Source organism: Ictalurus punctatus, chromosome 14 (genome assembly GCF_001660625.3).
Source record: "Ictalurus punctatus breed USDA103 chromosome 14, Coco_2.0, whole genome shotgun sequence".
Lineage (NCBI taxonomy): Eukaryota > Metazoa > Chordata > Actinopteri > Siluriformes > Ictaluridae > Ictalurus > Ictalurus punctatus.
The window spans coordinates 21,050,324-21,072,585 of record NC_030429.2 but is presented as its reverse complement, the minus strand read 5'-3'; the positions used below and the strand labels follow the sequence as shown (position 1 = coordinate 21,072,585).

The window sequence follows — 22,262 nt, the reverse complement described above, 5'->3', positions numbered from 1 at the left end:
ACACTCACACACACACACTCTCACACACACTCTCACACACACTCTCACACACACTCTCACACACACTCTCACACACACTCTCACACACACTCTCACACACACTCTCACACACTCTCACACACACTCTCACTCTCACACACACTCTCACACACACTCAGTCTCACTCTCACACACACTCTCACTCTCACACTCACAGTCTCACACTCACAGTCTCACACTCACAGTCTCACACTCACACACACTCTCACTGTCACACACACACACACAGTCTCACTCTCACACACACAGTCTCACTCACACACACACACACACACACACTGTCTCACTCACACACACACACACACTGTCTCACTCACACACACACACACACTGTCTCACTCACACACACACACACACTGTCTCACTCACACACACACACACACTGTCTCACTCACACACACACACACACACTGTCTCACTCACACACACACACACACACACACTGTCTCACTCACACACACACACACACTGTCTCACTCACACACACACACACACACACACTGTCTCACTCACACACACACTGTCTCACTCACACACACACTGTCTCACTCACACACACACTGTCTCACTCACACACACTGTCTCACTCACACACACACTGTCTCACTCACACACACACTGTCTCACTCACACACACACACACACACACACACACACACACTGTCTCACTCACACACACACACTCTCACTCACACACTGTCTCACTCACACACTGTCTCACTCACACACACACACTGTCTCACACACACACACTGTCTCACACACACACACTGTCTCACTCACTCACACACACACACTGTCTCTCGCCTTCACACACATGCTGTCTAACCATCACACCCACACACACTGTCTCTCTCTCACGCTCTGTCTCTCTCACTGTCTCACTGTCACATGCTGTCTTTCTCACTGTTACTCACACATGCTGCCTCTCTCTCACGATGAGTCTCGCCATCACACACACACGCTCTGTCTCTCACGCTGTCTGTCTCGCTGTCTCACACACATGCTGTCACTCGCGCACTGTCACACACATGCTGTCCCTCTCGCCGTCACACACACACACGCTGTCTCTCTCTCTCGCCGTCACACACATACAGCCTGTCTCTCTCTCTCGCCATCACACACACACACACACACCGTCTCTCTCTCTCGCCGTCACACACACACACACAGTCTCTCTCTCACCGTCACACACACACACACGCTGTCTCTCTCTCTCGCCGTCACACACACACACACAGTCTCTCTCTCGCCGTCACACACACACACGCCGTCTCTCTCTCTCTCACCGTCACACACACACACGCCGTCTCTCTCTCTCGCCGTCACACACACACACGCCGTCTCTCTCTCTCGCCGTCACACACACACGCCGTCTCTCTCTCTCGCCGTCACACACACACGCCGTCTCGCTCTCTCGCCGTCACACACACACGCTGTCTCGCTCTCTCGCCGTCACACACACACACACTGTCGCTCGGTGTCTCACACAGGCCGTCTCTCTCGCCGTCACACACACGCCGTCTCTCTCCCGCTGTCACACACACACACACACCGTCTCTCACTGTCTCTCTCACTCACACAAACGCCGTCTCTCTCACTGTCTCACACACACACGCACCTTCTCTCTCACTGTCTCACACACACCGTTTCTCTTACTGTCTCACATACACACCGTCTCTCTCCCACTGTCACACACACACACCGTCTCTCTCCCACTGTCACACACACACACACACCCAGTCTCTCTCCCACTGTCACACACACACACACCCAGTCTCTCTCCCACTGTCACACACACACACCGTCTCTCTCCCACTGTCACACACACACACACACACCCAGTCTCTCTCCCACTGTCACACACACACACCGTCTCTCTCCCACTGTCACACACACACACCGTCTCTCTCCCACTGTCACACACACACACCGTCTCTCTCCCACTGTCACACACACACACCGTCTCTCTCCCACTGTCACACACACACACCGTCTCTCTCCCACTGTCACACACACACCGTCTCTCTCCCACTGTCACACACACACACCGTCTCTCTCCCACTGTCACACACACACACACACACACCGTCTCTCTCCCACTGTCTCACACACACACACCGTCTCTCTCCCACTGTCACACACACACACTGTCTCTCTCCCACTGTCACACACACACACACACACACCCCGTCTCTCTCACTGTCACACACAGTCTCTCACTGTCTCTCTCACTGTCACACTGTCTTCCACACACGCACACACTGTTTCTCTCACTGTCTCACACACACTGTCTCACACACACTGTCTCTCTCTCACACACACACACACACACAGTCACACTGTCTCCCTCACTGTCACACACACACCGTCTCCCTCACTGTCACAGACACACTGTCACACACACACACACTGTCTCTCTCACTGTCACACACACACACCGTCTCTCTCACTGTCTCAAACACACACCGTCTCTCACAGTCACACACTGTCTCTCTCACTGTCACACACCGTCTCTCTCACTGTCTCAAACACACACCGTCTCTCTCACTGTCACACACCGTCTCTCTCACTGTCACACACACACACACCGTCTCTCTCACTGTCACACACCGTCTCTCTCACTGTCACACACTGTCTCAAACACACACTGTCTCACTGTCACACACTGTCTCAAACACACACTGTCTCTCTCACTGTCACACACTGTCTCAAACACACACCGTCTCACTGTCACACACTGTCTCTCACTGTCACACACTGTCTCTCTCACTGTCACACACTGTCACACACTGTCTCTCTCACTGTCTCAAACACACACCGTCTCTCTCACTGTCACACACACACACACTGTCTCTCTCACTGTCACACACTGTCTCTCTCACTGTCTCAAACACACACCGTCTCTCTCACTGTCACACACACACACACACTGTCTCTCTCACTGTCACACACTGTCTCAAACACACACTGTCTCACTGTCACACACTGTCTCTCTCACTGTCACACACTGTCTCAAACACACACTGTCTCAAACACACACTGTCTCTCTCACTGTCACACACTGTCTCAAACACACACTGTCTCAAACACACACCGTCTCTCTCACTGTCACACACACACACACTGTCTCTCTCACTGTCACACACTGTCTCAAACACACACTGTCTCTCACTGTCACACACTGTCTCAAACACACACTGTCTCACTGTCACACACTGTCTCTCTCACTGTCACACACTGTCTCAAACACACACTGTCTCAAACACACACTGTCTCTCTCACTGTCACACACTGTCTCAAACACACACTGTCTCAAACACACACCGTCTCTCACTGTCACACACTGTCTCTCACTGTCTCTCTCACTGTCACACACTGTCTCTCACTGTCACACACTGTGTCAAACACACACTGTCTCACTGTCACACACTGTGTCAAACACACACTGTCTCACTGTCACACACTGTCTCAAACACACACTGTCTCACTGTCACACACTGTGTCAAACACACACTGTCTCACTGTCACACACTGTCTCAAACACACACTGTCTCACTGTCACACACTGTCTCAAACACACACTGTCTCAAACACACACCGTCTCAAACACACACCGTCTCTCACTGTCACACACCGTCTCTCACTGTCACACACCGTCTCTCACTGTCACACACCGTCTCTCACTGTCACACACCGTCTCTCACTGTCACACACCGTCTCTCACTGTCACACACTGTCTCAAACACACACCGTCTCTCTCACTGTCACACACCGTCTCTCTCACTGTCTCAAACACACACTGTCTCTCTCACTGTCACACACTGTCTCACTGTCACACACTGTCTCAAACACACACCGTCTCTCACTGTCACACACCGTCTCTCACTGTCTCTCTCACTGTCACACACCGTCTCTCTCACTGTCTCAAACACACACCGTCTCTCACTGTCACACACTGTCTCTCTCACTGTCACACACCGTCTCTCTCACTGTCACACACTGTCTCAAACACACACTGTCTCACTGTCACACACTGTCTCAAACACACACTGTCTCTCTCACTGTCACACACTGTCTCTCACTGTCACAGACCGTCTCTCTCACTGTCTCAAACACACACCGTCTCTCTCACTGTCACACACCGTCTCTCTCACTGTCACACACACACACACCGTCTCTCACTGTCTCAAACACACACCGTCTCTCTCACTGTCACACACCGTCTCTCACTGTCTCAAACACACACTGTCTCACTGTCACACACTGTCTCAAACACACACTGTCTCTCTCACTGTCACACACTGTCTCAAACACACACTGTCTCACTGTCACACACTGTCTCAAACACACACTGTCTCACTGTCACACACTGTCTCAAACACACACTGTCTCACTGTCACACACTGTCTCACTGTCACACACTGTCTCAAACACACACTGTCTCTCTCACTGTCACACACTGTCTCTCACTGTCACACACTGTCTCTCACTGTCACACACTGTCTCTCACTGTCACACACTGTCTCTCTCACTGTCACACACTGTCTCAAACACACACTGTCTCTCTCACTGTCACACACTGTCTCAAACACACACAGTCTCACTGTCACACACTGTCTCTCACTGTCACACACTGTCTCTCTCACTGTCACACACTGTCTCAAACACACACTGTCTCACTGTCACACACTGTCTCTCACTGTCACACACTGTCTCTCTCACTGTCACACACTGTCACACACTGTCTCACACACACACTGTCTCTCTCACTGTCACACACTGTCTCAAACACACACTGTCTCACTGTCACACACTGTCTCAAACACACACTGTCTCTCTCACTGTCACACACTGTCTCTCACTGTCACACACTGTCTCAAACACACACTGTCTCTCTCACTGTCACACACTGTCTCTCACTGTCACACACTGTCTCAAACACACACTGTCTCACTGTCACACACTGTCTCTCTCACTATCACACACTGTCTCAAACACACACCGTCTCTCACTGTCTCTCTCACTGTCACACACTGTCTCACACACACACACTGTCTCTCTCACTGTCACACACCGTCTCTCTCACTGTCTCAAACACACACACTGTCTCTCTCTCTGTCTCACACACACACACACACAAATGACAGCTACTTTATAAACTGTGCACCTCCGATCACAGAATTGGCCTATGTAACAGTAAACACACACACACACACACACACACACACACACATACACACACAGGCTAAATGGCTAGAGTGAAGGCATTTCCCCTGAAAACAACCCCAAACATACCGACACACGCAGGTCTTTTCCTCTTGTCCGTCCTGTCGGTTTGTTTCTCGGACCTGTCCTCCTTCTGCTCGGTTAGTCCACAGTTCCCGTTTAGATCCACTCCGTTATTCCCGGACACACACACACTTTTACTCGGCGGTTCAGACGCGCTGTAGAAACTCGGTAAGTCCTTACTGTCCACCACTTTCCAGATGAATCTGGCGTTGGGCCGCGGTGTGTGTGTGGAGAAGTCGAAGCCCCAGGTCTCGGCCGCCGCCTCTTCCATCGCCTTCAGGTGGCCCGTTAACTCCCTCTTTAACTCTTCGTGATCCACCGGACCGAACAGAGTCCTGCACGCCGACGGTTTGGGCTGATCCCCCAGCCTCGCCGCGTCCATCCTCTCCATGGTCGGGCTCCCGTTCGACAGGCGCACGTTCGACATTGTTCTTTTCTTGTTTTACAGCTCGGGAAATGTTTACAAATATTACACACAAAAATGGGGGGAAAAGAGAAAATGAACAATAATCAGAAAGTCCGGTTTAATCCACCAAAACAACACTCCGAGTGGCCCCGAGCGCGCGCGCATGCCACGCAGGAGACACACTTTAAAGCTTTAAAGCCCCCGAGCGGAAACAAAAAAAACACAGAGACAGAGAGAGAGACAGAGAGAGAGCGAGAGAGAGAGAACGAGAGAGAGCGAGAGAGAGCGCGTGTGTGTGTGTGTGTGTGCGCGCGCGTATTTCCTCCTACGGAGCATCAAAACAACAATGCACTCTCGACGGCCACTCCTGTCAACTTCAGCGTCGTAGTAAAAGGAAGAAATAACAATGACTTTTCGGTGCCCAATATGGCGATAGAGGGGAGGCGAACCCGAGCAGTGAAAAAAAACACATGATTGACACACAGAGCTATTTAAACGTAGGCGGACTGTGATTGGTTGAAAGTAGTAGCCCCGCCCCTCTACGACTCTCTGCTTCTGGAGAAACTGCACTTCCCCCAACTGTGAAGACCAGAATCACAGCTCACACCGCTTACACACACACACTCTGGGTTCTACAGTTCACTTTTTTTTTTTTAAACGGTTTTTATTGTTTAAACTGCTTCTGCTCCATTTCAACGAATTGACCAAAAACGTAAAACGTCAAAAGCATTACACTAGTGTCTTTCTCAGGATCTCTGTACATGTTCTGAATGGGTGTTTTTTTTTTTAACCAAGCTTTCAGCACATTCGGGTTATTTCCAGTAGTTTAACACTTTTAGTTTCTGTCTGTGTTTAGCAGACATAGCTACATAAAAGTGTCCCCCATACACACACACACACACACACACACATGTATATGTATACACACACACACGTATATGTATATATGTATACACACGTATATGTATATATGTATACACACGTATATGTATATATGTATACACACGTATATGTATATATGTATACACACACACACGTATATGTATATATGTATACACACACATGTATATGTATATATGTATACACACACACACACACACACACACACACATGTATATGTATATATGTATACACACACACGTATATGTATATATGTATACACACACACGTATATGTATATATGTATACACACACACGTATATGTATATATGTACACACACACACACGTATATATGTATACACACACGTATATATGTATACACACACGTATATGTATATATGTATACACACACACACACACACACACATATATATATATATATATATATATATATATATATATATATATATATATATATATATATATATATATATATATATATTTTGTGTGTGTGTGTATATATATATATATATATATACACATACACACACAAAATATATATATATATATATATATATATATATATATATATATATATATATATATATATATATATATATATATATATGTGTATGTATATATATGTGTATGTATATATATGTATATATGTATATATATTTCAGTGGTCCAGAGAGTCAAACAATCATGCTTGTTTCTAGAAGTGATTAATCAGGACTTCTAGAAACTCTGATGAAATCGTGCAAACGTAGGTAATCGACTAACACTTTAACAAAACCACACAGCAGACCCCTCCCTTAATTCTGCTTATGATTTGACTACATTTGGTGTCCATTATAACTGACATTCAGTTGCTCAAATGCCTGAGGCACACAATTCTTGCTAGGTAATTGTTATCCTAATTTCACAATTGTATTATTGGCACATGGCAGTAATCCCAGTAATACTGTCTTTCAAAAGAAACGATGTGTTTTTCCTCAATCCAGTGTGACATTTATTTCAGAAGTGGGAATATCTGAGACATCTTGCATTTATAGTATATGAAGTGTAACAAAATCTTGCCATTCAAATGACTTAAAAGAAAAAAAATAATAATAATTTGCAACTCACAAGGTTGTATTATACATCATACATCTCATGTAGTACTTCTCAATCCTGGTCCTGTTTTTTTTTTTTTTTTTTTCCTCCTGGTCCCAGCGCACCTGATTCAACTTATGAGCCTGAACTACGTGAGTTAGAGGAGGGCAAACACCAAAATGTGCAGGACCGGGGTTGCTCTAATTTCTGAAACTTGGAAGAAAGGAATTTAAAACTGTATAGGCATCTAGAAAAAAAAAAAAAAACACTTGACTGACATCTTGTGGCAGAATGTATAACTGCACTTTAAAAGGTTGAACATTTTCCTGGTTCTTAACATATGTGGTATAAAATTTCTGAGACAAAACACACAAACAAACGCAGTGTTTAATAGGATCTTTTCTCAGTTCTTCTATATTTCTGCAGCACGGCTCCTTGTAGCCGGTCTCTTCTTCCTACAAGGAGCCTTACAAAATCCACTGATCAGCAGCCCTGTGGTTCCATAAACAAACATCGGTCTGTGTATGGCTTGTACAACGAGTACATGTCCAGTACTTCATTTGTGCAGACTCTTAATTTATCCATAGTTAAGATGTGAATCACATGCTCAGCCACTTAATGATGTAGAAGTTCTTTTTGCCCACTCGGATCAGACTGAGTCCGTTCGAGAGGATGTGCTGACCTGGGACAAGTACCTGCTCAGGGTTTGATGCCCTGTGGTGGTTAATCCACACACCACCATCAGTTATCATCTGATACCTGAAACACAGAGCAGGTAATTAGGTAATTCAACTCAACACAATTAAATTTTATTTACAGTCGTGCTTGAACGTTTGTGAACCCTTTAGTTTGTGAACTTTCCTTTAAAAAGGAGATTTCTGAGGACGTCAGAAAGAGTTGTTGATATTCATCACACTGGAAAAGGTTACAAACACACCTCTAAATAGTTTGGACTCCACCAATCCACAGTCAGACTGATTGTGTACAAATTGGGAATTTTAAGACTATTGTTACCTTCACCAGGAGAGGGGAAAAACAAAGATCACTTCAAGAGTAAGCTGTGTAACAGTCCACTAGATCACAAAGGAACACAGGGTAACTTCTAAGCAGCTAAAGGCCTCTCTCACATTGTCTACTGTTAATTTCTATGAGTCCACCATCAGGAGAACACTGAACAACAATGGTGTGCATGGTAGTGTTGCAAGGAGAAAGCCACTGCTCTCCAAGCAGAACATTGCTACACTTTTGCAGTTTGCTAAAGATCACATGGATAAGCTAGAAGGCTATTGGAAAAATGTTTTGTGGATGGATGAGACCAAAATATAACTTCTTGGTTTAAATGAGAAACGTTATGTTTGGAGAAAGGAAAACACTGCATTCCACCATAAGAACCTAATACCATCAGTAAAACATGTTGGTAGTATCATGGTTTGGGCCGGTTTTGCTGTATCTGAGCCAGGACATGCCATCATTGATTGAGCAATTAATTCTGAATTATACCAGCGAAGTCTAATGGAAAAATTTCAGGACATGTGTTCATGATCTGAATCTCAAGAGAAAGTGGGAGCAAAACAATGACCCTAAGAATAAAGTTAATATTTTGGAATGGCCAAGTCAAAGTCCTGAGCTTAATCCAATAGAAATGTTGTGGAAGGACCTGAAGCAAGCAGTTCATGTGAGGAAACCCACCAACATCCCAGAGTTGAAGCCGTTCTGTACCGAGGAACGGGCTAAAATTCCTCCAAGACGATATACAGGACTGATCAACAGTTACCGGAAACGTTTAGTTGCAGTTATTACTGCACAAGAGGGTCACACCAGATACTGTAAACAAAGCTTCACATACTTTTACCACTCACAGATATGTAATATTGGATCATTTTCCTCAATAAATAAAATGGCCAAGTATAATATTTTTGTCTAATTTGTTTAAGTGGGTTTAAGTCTATTTTTAGGACTTGTGTGAAATTCTGATTTTGTTTTAGGTCATATTTATGCACTACTGTATATTGTACCTTTAACAATGGACATTGTCACAAAGCAGCTCTGCAGAAACAAAATTTAATTTGATCCCTTCGTAAGCCTCAATATACAATGTAAGACTTCATATACAGGCTGCTAATAGTGAGCCAGAAGTGTACAGTCAGGTCCATAAGTATTTGGACAGCAATAATTTTCATAATTTTGCCTCTTTGCCCCACCACAATGGATTTGAAATGAAGCATGTGATATAAATGTAGACTTTCAACTTTACTTCAAGCGGTTTAAGAAGAATATTTCATTAACCATTTAGCCATTTAACCCTTAATTTTCACAGGCTCAAAAGTAATGGGACAAACTAGCAATCATAAATATTAGGATTATTTTTAATGCTTGGATAAAATCCTTTGCAGTCAATGACTACCTGAAGTCTGGAACCCATGGACATCACCAAATGCTTTCTGCCTTCAGTTGGGTCTTCAAAAAGTGAAAAGCATACTCAATTGGGTTGGGTCACTGGACGTTTAAGAACATTTAATTTATTTGCCTTAAGAAGCTATTGGGTTGCTTTCACAATATGTTTTGGGTCATTATCCGTCTGTACTGTGAAGCACCGTCCTATCAGTTTTACAGCATTTGACTGAATCTGAGCAGAAAGTATAATTCTATACACTTCAGAATTCATCCTGCTTCTTCTATCAGCAGTCACATCAATAAACACTAGTGACCCAGTTCCAGTCGCAGCCAAACTTGCCCATACCATAACACTTCCTCCACATGTGTGACAGATAATGTGGTATGTTTTGGATCATGATCCCTTCCTTTCCTTCTCCATACTTTTCTCTTCCCATCATTCTGGTACAAGTTAATTTTGTATCAGAACTGGGCAGGCTTTTTTTTTTCCTTTCTTTCTTTTTTTTTTTTAAGAGGTTTTTAGCAAGTCTAATCCGGCCTTCCTGCTCTTAATTGCTGCTTCATCTTTGCAGATATTTCACTGAAAACTGTCGTGTTTAATGGCATATGACATCAAATATTAATACATACCCTCTGGGTCCTTCAGGAATGGCCTGGCACCGACGACAGGCATCCAGTACCGTGGTACCTGGCTCTAGAAAGAACTCCTGAAATGGTGCTTCTCTGAACAACTCCTTCAGTTCAGCATCATCCATGTGCTGCAGAGCCTCGATGCTGCTGTGGTACAGAGCGTTGGTGCATCTGGACACACATAGAAGAGTAATACAATAAATAGATTCTACAATTTTCTGCATTTTCACCATTAATTGCCCTTAATTACCCTTGGTAGGAGGGGAAAAATAAAAAATAAAAAAAAGACGACTTCACATGCCTTGTAGGAAATGAGTAGCTGCCTGGGAAAACCCTTCAAGTGGTGAAATTAACATTTTCTGCTATATACTAGTTCTGGAAATCTACAGGAGTTCCTGATCTGAAATATATGTTTCTATTTTACATACATCACAACCACAAGTAAAGTTATAGCATTTTAAATTCCTTTAAAATTGTAAAAGGAGACGATCACATTTAAAAATTCCATTCCTACTGTAATACAGGAGCACCACAGTCATTTTGACTGCCACTATCTGTTTACAAACTGAATTATTTAGGCTTACATCCGTTTCATTACAACACATATCTGTTCAACAACTTGATCAAAACTTGACACTCACTGTGTGAGGAAATAACATTCAGCTAGCAAGGCTTTAGACACCTTTAGGTTGACTGATTTACCATAGCGGTTATTAAACTGTCTCCTTATGCAACTTGACCTTTGCAGGAAAACAGCCTAGACAAGATTTTTAAAATAAATAACTAAATAAATAAAAAAACATTTCCACATTCAGTACATTTACATGGACAACAATAATCTGATATTAACCCGATATAGACGATACTCTGGTCAAGAAAGTAGCATGTAAACAGTGATTATTGATGACCTTAATCCGACTAAAGTCAACACAAAAACTCGAAGTAAACACAAATCAAATTAAGACGTGTGGAGTATTCCTGTTTTATTAACGTCGTGTGGGAGTTTCCACCGCATTTTGCGACAGGACACGTACACACACGGCAGTGCTCAACCGTTTGACGGTAAACAAGAGAGCACGGCTGCGTATGAAACCAAGTACTTACCTATTGTATAGTAGGCGATATACACGTATTTCAGCTACTATACAGAAGGTAAGTACGCGGGTTGGGACGCAGCCCACGGTTTCAAGCAGTCGTCTATTTGCAGGTATAGCATGACAAATAATTAACTGCACTTGAAGCTTTCGTGAAAATAAAAACGAAACACCCAAAACTGTATACGGTTCCATAACGAAGACCAACTGTATGTCGATACATGAAATTCTGGTGGGAATGACAGACGGCGTGGCGCGGTGACGTAATGACGTGTGCCGTTAATCGATCTACATTCTATAACATGTAAAACAGGGACATGAATAGTCTAAAAGCGACTTATGTAAACACCTTAATCAGAATATTGTCTTATTCAGAATAACCTCAGTAATTAGATCATTGGTGTCCATGAAAACGTAGTCATAGTTTTGTTTATCTGGCTTTTTGCCAGAACTCAGTAACAGCAACATCCAAAATGTTTTCCCAGGCTGCCACACATACACTACATGGCCAAAGGTTTGTGGACACCTGACCATCACAACCATATGTGGTTCTTCACCAAACTGTTGCCTCAAAGTTTGTCTGTTGCACTTAATTGTATAGGATGTCTTTGTATGCTGCAGGTTTACAATTTCCCTTCACTGGAACTAAGAGGCCTACGCGTTTTCCAGCATGGCAATAGCCCAGTACACAAAGCAAGCTCCATGAAGGTATGGGTCGTGTCTCAACAAGCTCCCTACTTCTGTAGGTAGTGAATCAGTAGATCAGTATATCGTGTAAGGACCCTGGCTCACTACACAATGGGGACACTGAGAACTGAATTTCCGGTGACATGACTACGTACTTGTGTTCCAAAACGTCACCAAAAATGAAAAACATAAAAATAAGTTTTTTATGTGTCATATAAATTTGTTCGCTCAATCACACGCGTTTGTCATAATATGTCAAGCAGGATCATAGGCGAGCTAGTGGATTAAAAAAAATAAATCATTAAACACATACAAGTCGTTAGACTCAAACAAACCGTATACAGAATGTCAAATAAAGTTAAAAATTGCTAGCGTAAATAATCATTTGAGAGCTACAACAACAATAACAAGCTAATTACATTTGTAGACAAGAGTTCGTCCGCCTTTTTTTTTTTCTTTTTCGATCTGAGAGACTTCAGAAAACATGACGCCATGTCCAGTAAGGGAACATAGTGAGCATGTATGCTCCCTGGTTTTTGCGGTGCATTGTGGGACTTTTTTAAGGAGCGAATGTTCTAGTGCACTGGAAGGATCTTGCGATTGAGACGGCACCTAAAATGGCCGACTCCCTGATCAGTGCCCTGAATAACGATCTAGGGAGCTGATTGATACACAGGGATGGTTTGCCAAGGTTGGTGTGTAAGAACTCGAGTTTCCTGCACAGAGCCCTGACCTCAACCCTACTAAACACTTTCAGGATGAAATGAAACATCGGCTGCATCCCAGTCTTTCTCGCTCATCTTGATCGCACTAATGCGCTTGTGGCTGAAAATCTAGTGGAAAGGCTTCGCAGAATAGGTTATTATAACAGTAATTGGGGCACTCAGTCTGGAATGGGATGTTCAATAAGCGCATATGGGTGTGATGGTCAGGTGTCCACAAACTTTTGGCAATATAGTGTACGCTTTTGCCCTCCTAGACTTGTGATATTGCCGTACAATACTATTATGTATACTGCTATTGAGAAAGGTTCTCACCGTTTGGCACTTTCCAGCCCCTCTTTGCCATGCACCAGCTTGGTTACCTCAGCAGCAAGCCGTTTATGTGCTGTTCTCTTGCCTGGATCCTGCCTCTGCTGCTCCATCACTTTCTCCACCTCAGCCAGTGGCAGGAAGGTGAACAGCTTCAGGTACCTGAGGTTCAAACACTGCAGATTAGTGTTCTAAATTCATTTACACAAATAATTTCAGCTTCCAAACATTACAGCTTTTCACTGGACCCCTTAAAAGTTCAGCATCTGTTCTTAAAGCATATAATGAAGTAAGCAAAGCAACCACAGTGAGAACTAAACAAGAAAGTTACAGACAGGTCCATAAGTATTTGGATAGTGACACAATTTTCATAATTTTGCCCCTGTATAATGCCACAATGGATTTGAAATGAAGCAATCAAGATGTGATCAAGTGTATCAAGGGTAGACTTTCAGCTTTAATTCAAGGTCTTTAAAAAAACATTTCAGTTACAGCCATTTTTTTTTTTAACATATTCCCTCCATTTTCACAGGCTCAAAAGTAATTAAACACGCAAGCGGTTTCATGGCCAGGTGTGGCCTGCTTCCTCATTCTTTCATGACAAATTAAGAAGATAAAAAGGTCTAGAGTTGATTCCAAGTGTTGAATTTGCATTTGGTAGCTGTTCATGGGAACTCTCAATATGCGGTCCAAAGAGGTTTCGATGCAAGTGAAGGAAGCCATCACTAGGCTGAACAAAACAAAACAGACATATCAGAGAGATAGCAGAAACTTTAGGAGTGGCTAAATCTCCAGTTTGGTACATTCTTATCATTATTCTTATTCAGCAACACCAAAAGGCCTGGAAAACAAAGGAAGACAGTGGATGATTGCAGAATTCTTTCCTTGGAGAAGAAAAACCCTTTCACAACATCTATCCAAGCCAAGAACTCTCTCAAGGAGGTAGGTGTATCATTGTGCATCATGAAAAACCTTCATGAGTGTAAATGTTCGGGGTTTACCTCATGCAAATCACTGGTAACACTCAAGAACAGAAAAGCCAGATTAGACTTGCTAAAAAAAAAACCTCTAAAGAAAAGCCTGATCAGTTCTGGAGCAAGATTCTTTGGACAGATGAAGAGAAGGAAAGGAAGACCCAAAGCATACCACATCATCTGTCAAACAGTGTGATGGAGGAAGTGTTATGGCATGGGCATGTATAGCTGCCAGTGGAACTGGGTGACTGGTGATTATTGATGATTATAGTGACTGCTGATAGAAGAAGCAGAATGAATTCTGAAGTGTATAGAGTTATACTTTCTGCTCAGATTCAGTCAAATGCTGCAAAACTGACAGGATGGCACTTCACAGAACAGATGGATAAGGACCCAAAACATATTGAAAAAGCAACACAAGAGCTTCTTAAGGCAAAGAAATGGAATGTTCATAAATCAGTCACCTGACCTCAACACAATTGCACATGCTTTTCACTTACTGAAGACAAAACTGAAGGCAGAAAGACCCACAAACAAGCAGCAAATGAAGGCAGCTGCAGTAAAGGCCTGGCAATGCATCTCAAGAAAGGGAAACTCCAGACTTCTCAAGGGAAGGTTCCAGATTTCAGGCAAACATTGACTGCAAAGGATTTGCATCCACGTATCAAAAATAAACCATATAATTGTAAATTACATTCGTTTGTCCAATTACTTTTGAGCCTGTGAAAACGGAGTATGTAAAAAATGGTTGTGATTTCTAAACAGTTAATGCAATATTTTTGTTAAACCCCTTAAATTAAACCCTGTCTGAAATGTCTACACTTCAATAACATCTTGATTGTTTAAAAAAAAAAAAAAAAATCACAAAAATTTTGTTGCTGTCCAAATACTTATGGGCCTGACTTTATATCTAGTGTAGAATGAGAACCTGTTGACATAACACACTATATTACTAGTTTCACTGTAAGATCAATCATATGGGTGTGATAGTCAGGTGTCCAAAAACTTTTGGCCATATAGTATATTTTCAAATAGTATTCAAGCAAAAGTCAGTTCCCATCAGGTGATTTTCCTATTCACATAAAATGATTAAGCCATAATTATCATACTGTACATTACATGCGCTATATAATAAAGCTGATTTCTGCACAAAGTTCATCATTTCAAGGTTTCTCGGATAGACGTCTTTGATTATGATCAAACTCAAAAACTTTGTAAAGTCACCATCTTACTGTTCCATATTGTTGTCTGGCAGTCTGAGGAAATACTGGTAGAACTCAAAGGGAGACGTTTTATTCCGGTTCAGCCATACAGCATTTCCTGCAGTCTTCCCCAGCTTATCTCCCACTGAGGTGGTCAACAGTGGTACTGTCAGTCCATATACTTCCTCTCCTGTCTTTCTGCAGGGAAAAGCGGGAAAAAACGTTAGCACTGACCTTGTTCGTTCATTCATCTTCAGTAAGCACTTTATCCTGGTCAGGGTCACGATGGATCCAGAGCCTATCCCAAGAACACTGGACCAGAGTTATAGGCACACCCTGAATGTGTCCCTCAGGGAGCTATTAAACACACACTTATTCACACTTAGTGGAAATTTAGCATAGCCAATAAACCTACTGGCTTGTTTTTTGGAGGTTTGAGGAAATAGTAATAACTGTATATATGAGTGGACAGCATTGCAACGTTTACCCCCATTGTGTGGTTTTCAAGACTTTTTTTGGTTGAAATGCCACCTTGTGGAAATTAGGGCTAGAATCTGCGCAGTAAAGACCTTGGAGCAAGAGCATGTGCAGTAGGTACAGGCTGTCGGACACCTTCTTCTCTCCCACCCTCAGAGGTGATTAACACGGTACATGAGAGCGCACGCCATGTTGCCCGATCATATGTACAATCATTGGTCCACCCATATATGCAGTTTTGAGATCAAAAGGTGAATATGACACATACGTTTAGATTACATTTCATCATATTGACATCTAGATGTGTTAAACAATGTAGAACATGGCACCTTTTGTTTGGACCTATCCATTTTTTCAAGTGATCAAAAATATTGGAACATGTGACTGATAGATGTTTCTTGTTGCCCAGGTGTGTCCTGTTAGACTGATAGTTTAATGAATTAATAGCTCTGAAGGTCTACTCTTGGTCTGAACACTAGGTTTCACCTGTGAAGACTACATGTGTTGTTAAAAAGGATAAACCGACATGAAGACCAGAGAGCTGTCTATGGGAGAAAAGCAAGCCATATAGATGCAGAGAAAAGAGGGAAAATCTGTCAGAGGCTTTGCAGGAATATTGGGCATAACAAGTACAACAATTTGGAATGTCCTGAAAAAGAAAGAAACCACTGGTTTACTGAGCAGCAGACACTGAACGGGTTGACCAAGGAAAACAACAGCTGCTGATGACAGAAACATTGTGAGAGCTGTGAAGAAAACCCCCCAAAACAATCAGTGACATCACCAACAACCTCCACAGGACAGGGGTGAAGTTATCACAATACACCATTCGAAGAAAACTTCAAGAGCAGAAATATACAGGCCATACAAGATGCAATCCACTCATCAGCAGTAAGAATCAGAAAGCCAGATTGGAATTTGCAAAGAAAGACAGAGATGAGCCACAAAAGCTCTGGAACCAAGATTAACCTCTACAAAAGTGATGGAGAGGCCAAAGTGTGGAGAAAGAAAGGATCTGCTCATGATCCAAAACATACAAGCTCATCTGTGAAGCATGGTGGAGGTAGAGTCATGGCTTGGGCTTGCATGGCTGCTTCTGGAACAGACTCACTAATCTTTATTGATGATGTAACTCGTGACTGGAGCAGCAGAATGAATTCAGAAGTTTACAGAAATCAGGAGGAACTTTATCATCCAGCAAGACAGTGATCCAAAACACACTACCAACTCAACAAAAAACTTTATCAGTGAGGAAAAGTGGAAGGTTTTAGACCAACCAAGTCAATCCCCAGACCTTAAGAGGAGACAGAAGGCAGAAACTCTGAAACAAACAACAACTGAAAGAGGCTGCGGTAAAAGCAGCCTTTTACCATCATCATCACAAAAGAAGAAACCAACAGTTTGGTTTGATGTAGTCATTGCAAGCAAAGGATATGCAACCAAATTATTAGTTACTTTAAGACTTATCTGTTCCTATACTTTTGCTTGCCTAAAGATTGTGTGGTCAGAGACAAAAAGTTCTGTGTTTTATGTTGTTTAACACATCTAGAAGTAAATACCAGGAAATAAATCTGAAATCCTAAACTCTAATCTCATATCCATCTTTAGATCTCAAACCCAAATGTCATTGGTGTACCTCTAGCACAAACAAATGAACTCACCTCGCCATTCCAATAGTTTCAGGGGAGACTGTATACAGCCATTAATCCACCTCAATGATATATATGAGTCATTAATCCACTCATATATATATATATATATATATATATATATATATATATATATATATATATATATATATATTTATAATCACTGGGAAACAGAACACCACCAGCATTGATCTTTCATATTAAAAATATACACATACACAGTTACAAGCACACAGACTTTGTCTGAACACGCTAAAGTGAGAGAGACAGAGGGAAGGAGCACGTCTGCAGTTTCTGCACTGTGCTCTTACTTGTGAATGAATTCATGGCCAGACATCAGGTTCCCCAGCTGATCTGTGCCCCCCAGCTGTATTCTGCAGCCGTGCACCTGATGCAGGTAATAGAAGTCAAAGGCCTGGAAGAGCTGGTAAGAGAACTCGCTGAGACTCATGCCCTCGGCACTCTTTAAGCGGGACTGCACGCTGTGTCTGCTCAGCAGAGTGCCCATGCGGAAATACCGGCCCGCCTCGGCCAGAAACTCCACCACGGTCCAGTCCCGGTACCAGCTGGCGTTGTTCAGCACGCGCACGGTGCCCAGTCTCTGCGGATCGCTACAGAAGTAAAGCTCGTGGTTGGTGAAGATCCGGTGCAAGCTTTCCAGCACGGACCTGGCATTGCTGTCCACCACGGCGGCTGACAGGCACTCTCTCTCTTTGGATTTGCCGCTCGGGTCGCCGATCCGCGCCGTGGCTCCGCCGATCAGCGCGATCACGTGGTGCCCGGCGTTGCGGAAGTGCAGCAGGCCGATGAGCGGCAGCAGGTGGCCGGCGTGCAGGCTGTCGGCGGTCGGGTCGAAGCCGCAGTACACGGTCTGCTGGGCCGAATGCAGCAGCTGGGGAAGATTCACCTGAGCCGCGTTTTCAGGGAAAGACTCCTTCAGAAAGCCTCGTTTGTGAAGCGACGACAGAAATCCATTTCTACCGACTGAGGATCTGTGAAAGGTAGCCTTCGGAAACCAAACCGGAGACGGGCTTTTTAATATAAACCCCGTTTTCCCTCGCCATCCTCTGCACAGGTTGCGGCCACAGGACGCCGCCATGTTCGAAATGACGTCATTAAGGCGCTCACTGCTGCTCCCTGTTGGATACAAATCTCACTCCGCTACTTTCATACGTCAGCCTAGCAGTCTCTGATCGAATCAGTCACAACTCGCTGTATGTTCAAACAGTTTTACAGAATTACACATCTTTCTTTGTTACAGGTAAATATGAATATACATGCCATGCAGTGACAGTAATTAGTTTCAGCCTAATTGCTGGAAACATGAGCAAAACCTGCCTGTTTACTGCTAGTGATACTTTTAAATCCACTAGGCAACAATAATAAACGCCTAAATAATAAATCAGACTAGAGAATCCAGGAGGTTTTACATTCATATAACAGGAATCAGCAATAACAGGACTGCATAAAATCACAAAGTATAAGATTAATGGAAAAATACATGCAAAAAGTGTCAATTGATCAAGTAGGATAATGTTAGCTAACATGGCAAACACCAGTGTCTAAAAACTTTACTAGACAAACAGTCATTGGAACGCAGGCCTAATTGTGAACCCAAATAATAAAATAATTATATCAAACTTGCCGGTGTTACACAGCAACAAACTCTCTTCACCAGCCTGCCTTAACTCCTGCTTAAAGTCCCTGATACAATAAAAACACATTCTCAGAGTGTTCTGGAAAATCACACTAAGCAACAGGTCAGAGGCTTAGAGGTGTGAAATACAGCTCAATCTAAAGGCATATAAAGGGTGTCCGAGAAGTCTCCGTACATAGGGGAAAGTAACACTTTTTTAGCAAAAAGTCTTCCAAAATTTTTCAGACTTAAATTTCTAGATTATCAAAATTTTTTGAGATAGCCTTTAAGAATGCCTTTGATAGAAGAAGAACGTATTGAAATCATTTTCATGGCTGGATCGGGAAGCTGTCGCAAGGTTGCAATGGACTTTAACAGGAAACGTGGCGAGCACATGACACACGACTCTGCAGCCAAACTTATTAACACATTTTAAAAGACTGGAAGTGTTGCAGACCAATCGAGGAGAAGTGGATGTTCATGTATGTTGCTAGAGCCATATCTCCCTGCAGTTCTTGCTTGGTTTCCCATTGAAATTAAGCAGGTCAAGCCTGGCCAGTACCTGGCTGGGAGAACTCTTGGGGAAAACTAAGGTTGCTGCTGGAAGTGGTACAGTATTAGTGAGGCCAGCAGAGGGTGCTCACCCTGTGGTCTCTGTGTATAGTGACAGGGACACTATACTGTAAAAACAGCACTGTCTTCCAGATGAGACATTAAGCTGAAGTCTTGGTTCTCTGTGGTCATTAAAAATCCCAGGACACTTACCTTAAGACAGTAGGAGTATAACCCCTGCATCCTGGTGAAATTGGCCCATCTCTATTATGGCCTCCATCCCTGAATTGGCTACATCAATCTCTCCCAAACTTATTAACAAATTTAAAAAGAATATAAGAGATACATGTAGACAGAATAGTACTAAACACAGACTGAGAAAACAGTAAGGTATATTCAGCATAATGACCATAGGTAGAGGAAATCTTCAGGCTGTCCCTAAAGTCTCCATACATATGTTTGCCTACCAGGTCGTTTGTGCCTTTGTCACTGGATGTTCATTCATTAGTCACCGTTACATTTACATTTATTTACATTTATATAGCGCTTTTCTAGAAAAAAATCGTGGACTATTTGTGGACATCTGACCTTTTTCAACATCCCGTTCCAGATTTAGTTCCCCTTTGCTGTTATAATAACCGCCACTATTCTGGGAATGATTTCCACTAGATTTTGGAGAGTGGCTGTGGGGATTTGTGTTCATTCAGCTACAAGAGCATTAGTGAGGTCAGGCACTGATGTTACATGAGATGGTCTGGGGTGCAGTTGGTGTTCCAGTTCATCCCACAGGAGTTCAGTGGGGTTGAGGTCAGGGCTCTGTACAGGACATTCGAGTTCTTCCACTCAAACCTTGGAAACCATGTCTTCATGGACCTCGATTTGTGCACAAGGGCCTGGCCCACCCAGGCATGAGATTTGCCCACCCACTAGCCCAGGGCCAGTACCATGGAAAAAAAGTTTAATTGAATATTGTGACATTTTCCCATTAAATAAAATTTCCCCAGCCTCCTCTTAAGTAGGAAAATGGTCGCAAGCATTCTCACACTTTCATTCTTGCATTTGTGAATGCTCAGCAGACCTTGCTCAGTTATTTTGTCTGTTTAAACTCTTCATCTGTAGTGGAAAAATTCATGTTGTGTACTACATACAGTTTGGGGTGAGATTTAGTATAGTAAATTTAGTAACATATTCCATTTTACATCCACAAATTATTCCAAGTAGTCACTGTTGCACCATAACCAACAGATGTCACCAAAGTCATACCATTTTTGAGTCTAGCGACATATAAGACTATAAAAATCAACACTGAGATAAAATGGAAAATATATATTCACTAAGCACTTTATTAGGAACAGTATTTTAATACTGGGTAGGGTCTCACTTTGCTTCTTAAAACAGCCTCAGTACTTTGTGGCATGGATTGCACAAGATGTTGGAAACATTCCTTTCAGATTCTGGTCCATGTTTGCATCACACATGATTGCATCACACAGTTCCTGTAGATTTTTCAGGTGCACTTTCATGCTGCGAATCTCCCGTTCTACCACGTCCCAAAGGTGTTCTACTGGATTCAGAGCCGGTGACTGGGAAGGCCACTGAAGAAAGACTTAAAACAGAGCCAGTATACAGTCCAAGCATCTACTGTTTGAGGAGCTAGTAGTGATACATGTACTGCAGTGCTAAATAGCCATTAACTGACAAGAAGCAAGTTGTAGGAAGAACAGTGAGAGAAGCAAGTAAGCACAATAGTTGGGCTATGTGTTGGTACACAAGTGGGCAAGAACATTGTTCACAAAGCAAGAAGTCGAATGCTTAAGTCATAAAAAATAATAATACAGACTAATAACAATAATATACGTATATTTGTAACTGTGAGATACATAGATTTATAAAGCTAATCACATGGCAAAGAGAACAGACTTTGATAGACCTATGCTGTAGACCCTGATGCCAGGTGTCTCTTTAAGGGTACTGCCACACCCAGATCAGCACCACGGCCAGCAACTTTATAGATACCACTGGGCAGCTTCATAACAACAACAAATGTGTAATCAAGGAAGGGCCAGATCCAATTGCCTTGGTCATGGGGCAATGACTACCCCAAACAGTTTTTGTGACAGACAAAAAAAGCTGCATCCCAGGGACAGTGAATACACTGTTCAAAGCCAGGCTCTTTCTTAACTAAGGTAATCTGCCCTCCAGCCTACCAAAACAGCACCTGGAT

At 43.0% G+C, this 22,262-nt stretch overlaps 2 protein-coding genes across 2 annotated transcripts in view; both read right to left on the bottom strand.

Annotated features, from left to right (window-relative positions):
- cdkn1bb (cyclin-dependent kinase inhibitor 1Bb) overlaps positions 1-5,804 on the bottom strand; it is a 9,087-nt gene extending 3,283 nt beyond the window's left edge. Inside the window, 1 exon segment of the mRNA NM_001200562.1 lies at positions 5,338-5,804. Coding sequence (NP_001187491.1) covers positions 5,338-5,758 — 421 coding nt within the window. The 5' untranslated portion in view covers positions 5,759-5,804.
- Positions 5,805-7,603: 1,799 nt separating this feature from the next.
- yars2 (tyrosyl-tRNA synthetase 2, mitochondrial) lies at positions 7,604-18,972 on the bottom strand. Its single transcript, XM_017484616.3, has 5 exons — positions 18,162-18,972; positions 15,755-15,922; positions 13,555-13,710; positions 10,737-10,907; positions 7,604-8,471 (listed from the first exon to the last, which is right to left on the bottom strand). The coding sequence occupies exons 1-5, from the start codon at positions 18,947-18,949 to the stop codon at positions 8,312-8,314; spliced, it is 1,443 nt and encodes a 480-aa protein (XP_017340105.1). The 5' UTR covers positions 18,950-18,972; the 3' UTR covers positions 7,604-8,311.
- Between the last annotated feature and the right edge of the window lie 3,290 nt (positions 18,973-22,262).

What these genes read in the sequence shown, in the direction of transcription:
- yars2 (XM_017484616.3), bottom strand. Translation starts at nt 18,949, where the DNA reads ATGGCGGCGTCCTGTGGCCGCAACCTGTGCAGAGGATGGCGAGGGAAA. An exon ending in CCAGACAACAATATGGAACA is followed by an intron (nt 13,711 to 15,754) that starts GTAAGATGGTGA and finishes TTTGAACCTCAG; the next exon opens with GTACCTGAAGCTGTTCACCT. An exon ending in GGGCTGGAAAGTGCCAAACG is followed by an intron (nt 10,908 to 13,554) that starts GTGAGAACCTTT and finishes ATGTGTGTCCAG; the next exon opens with ATGCACCAACGCTCTGTACC.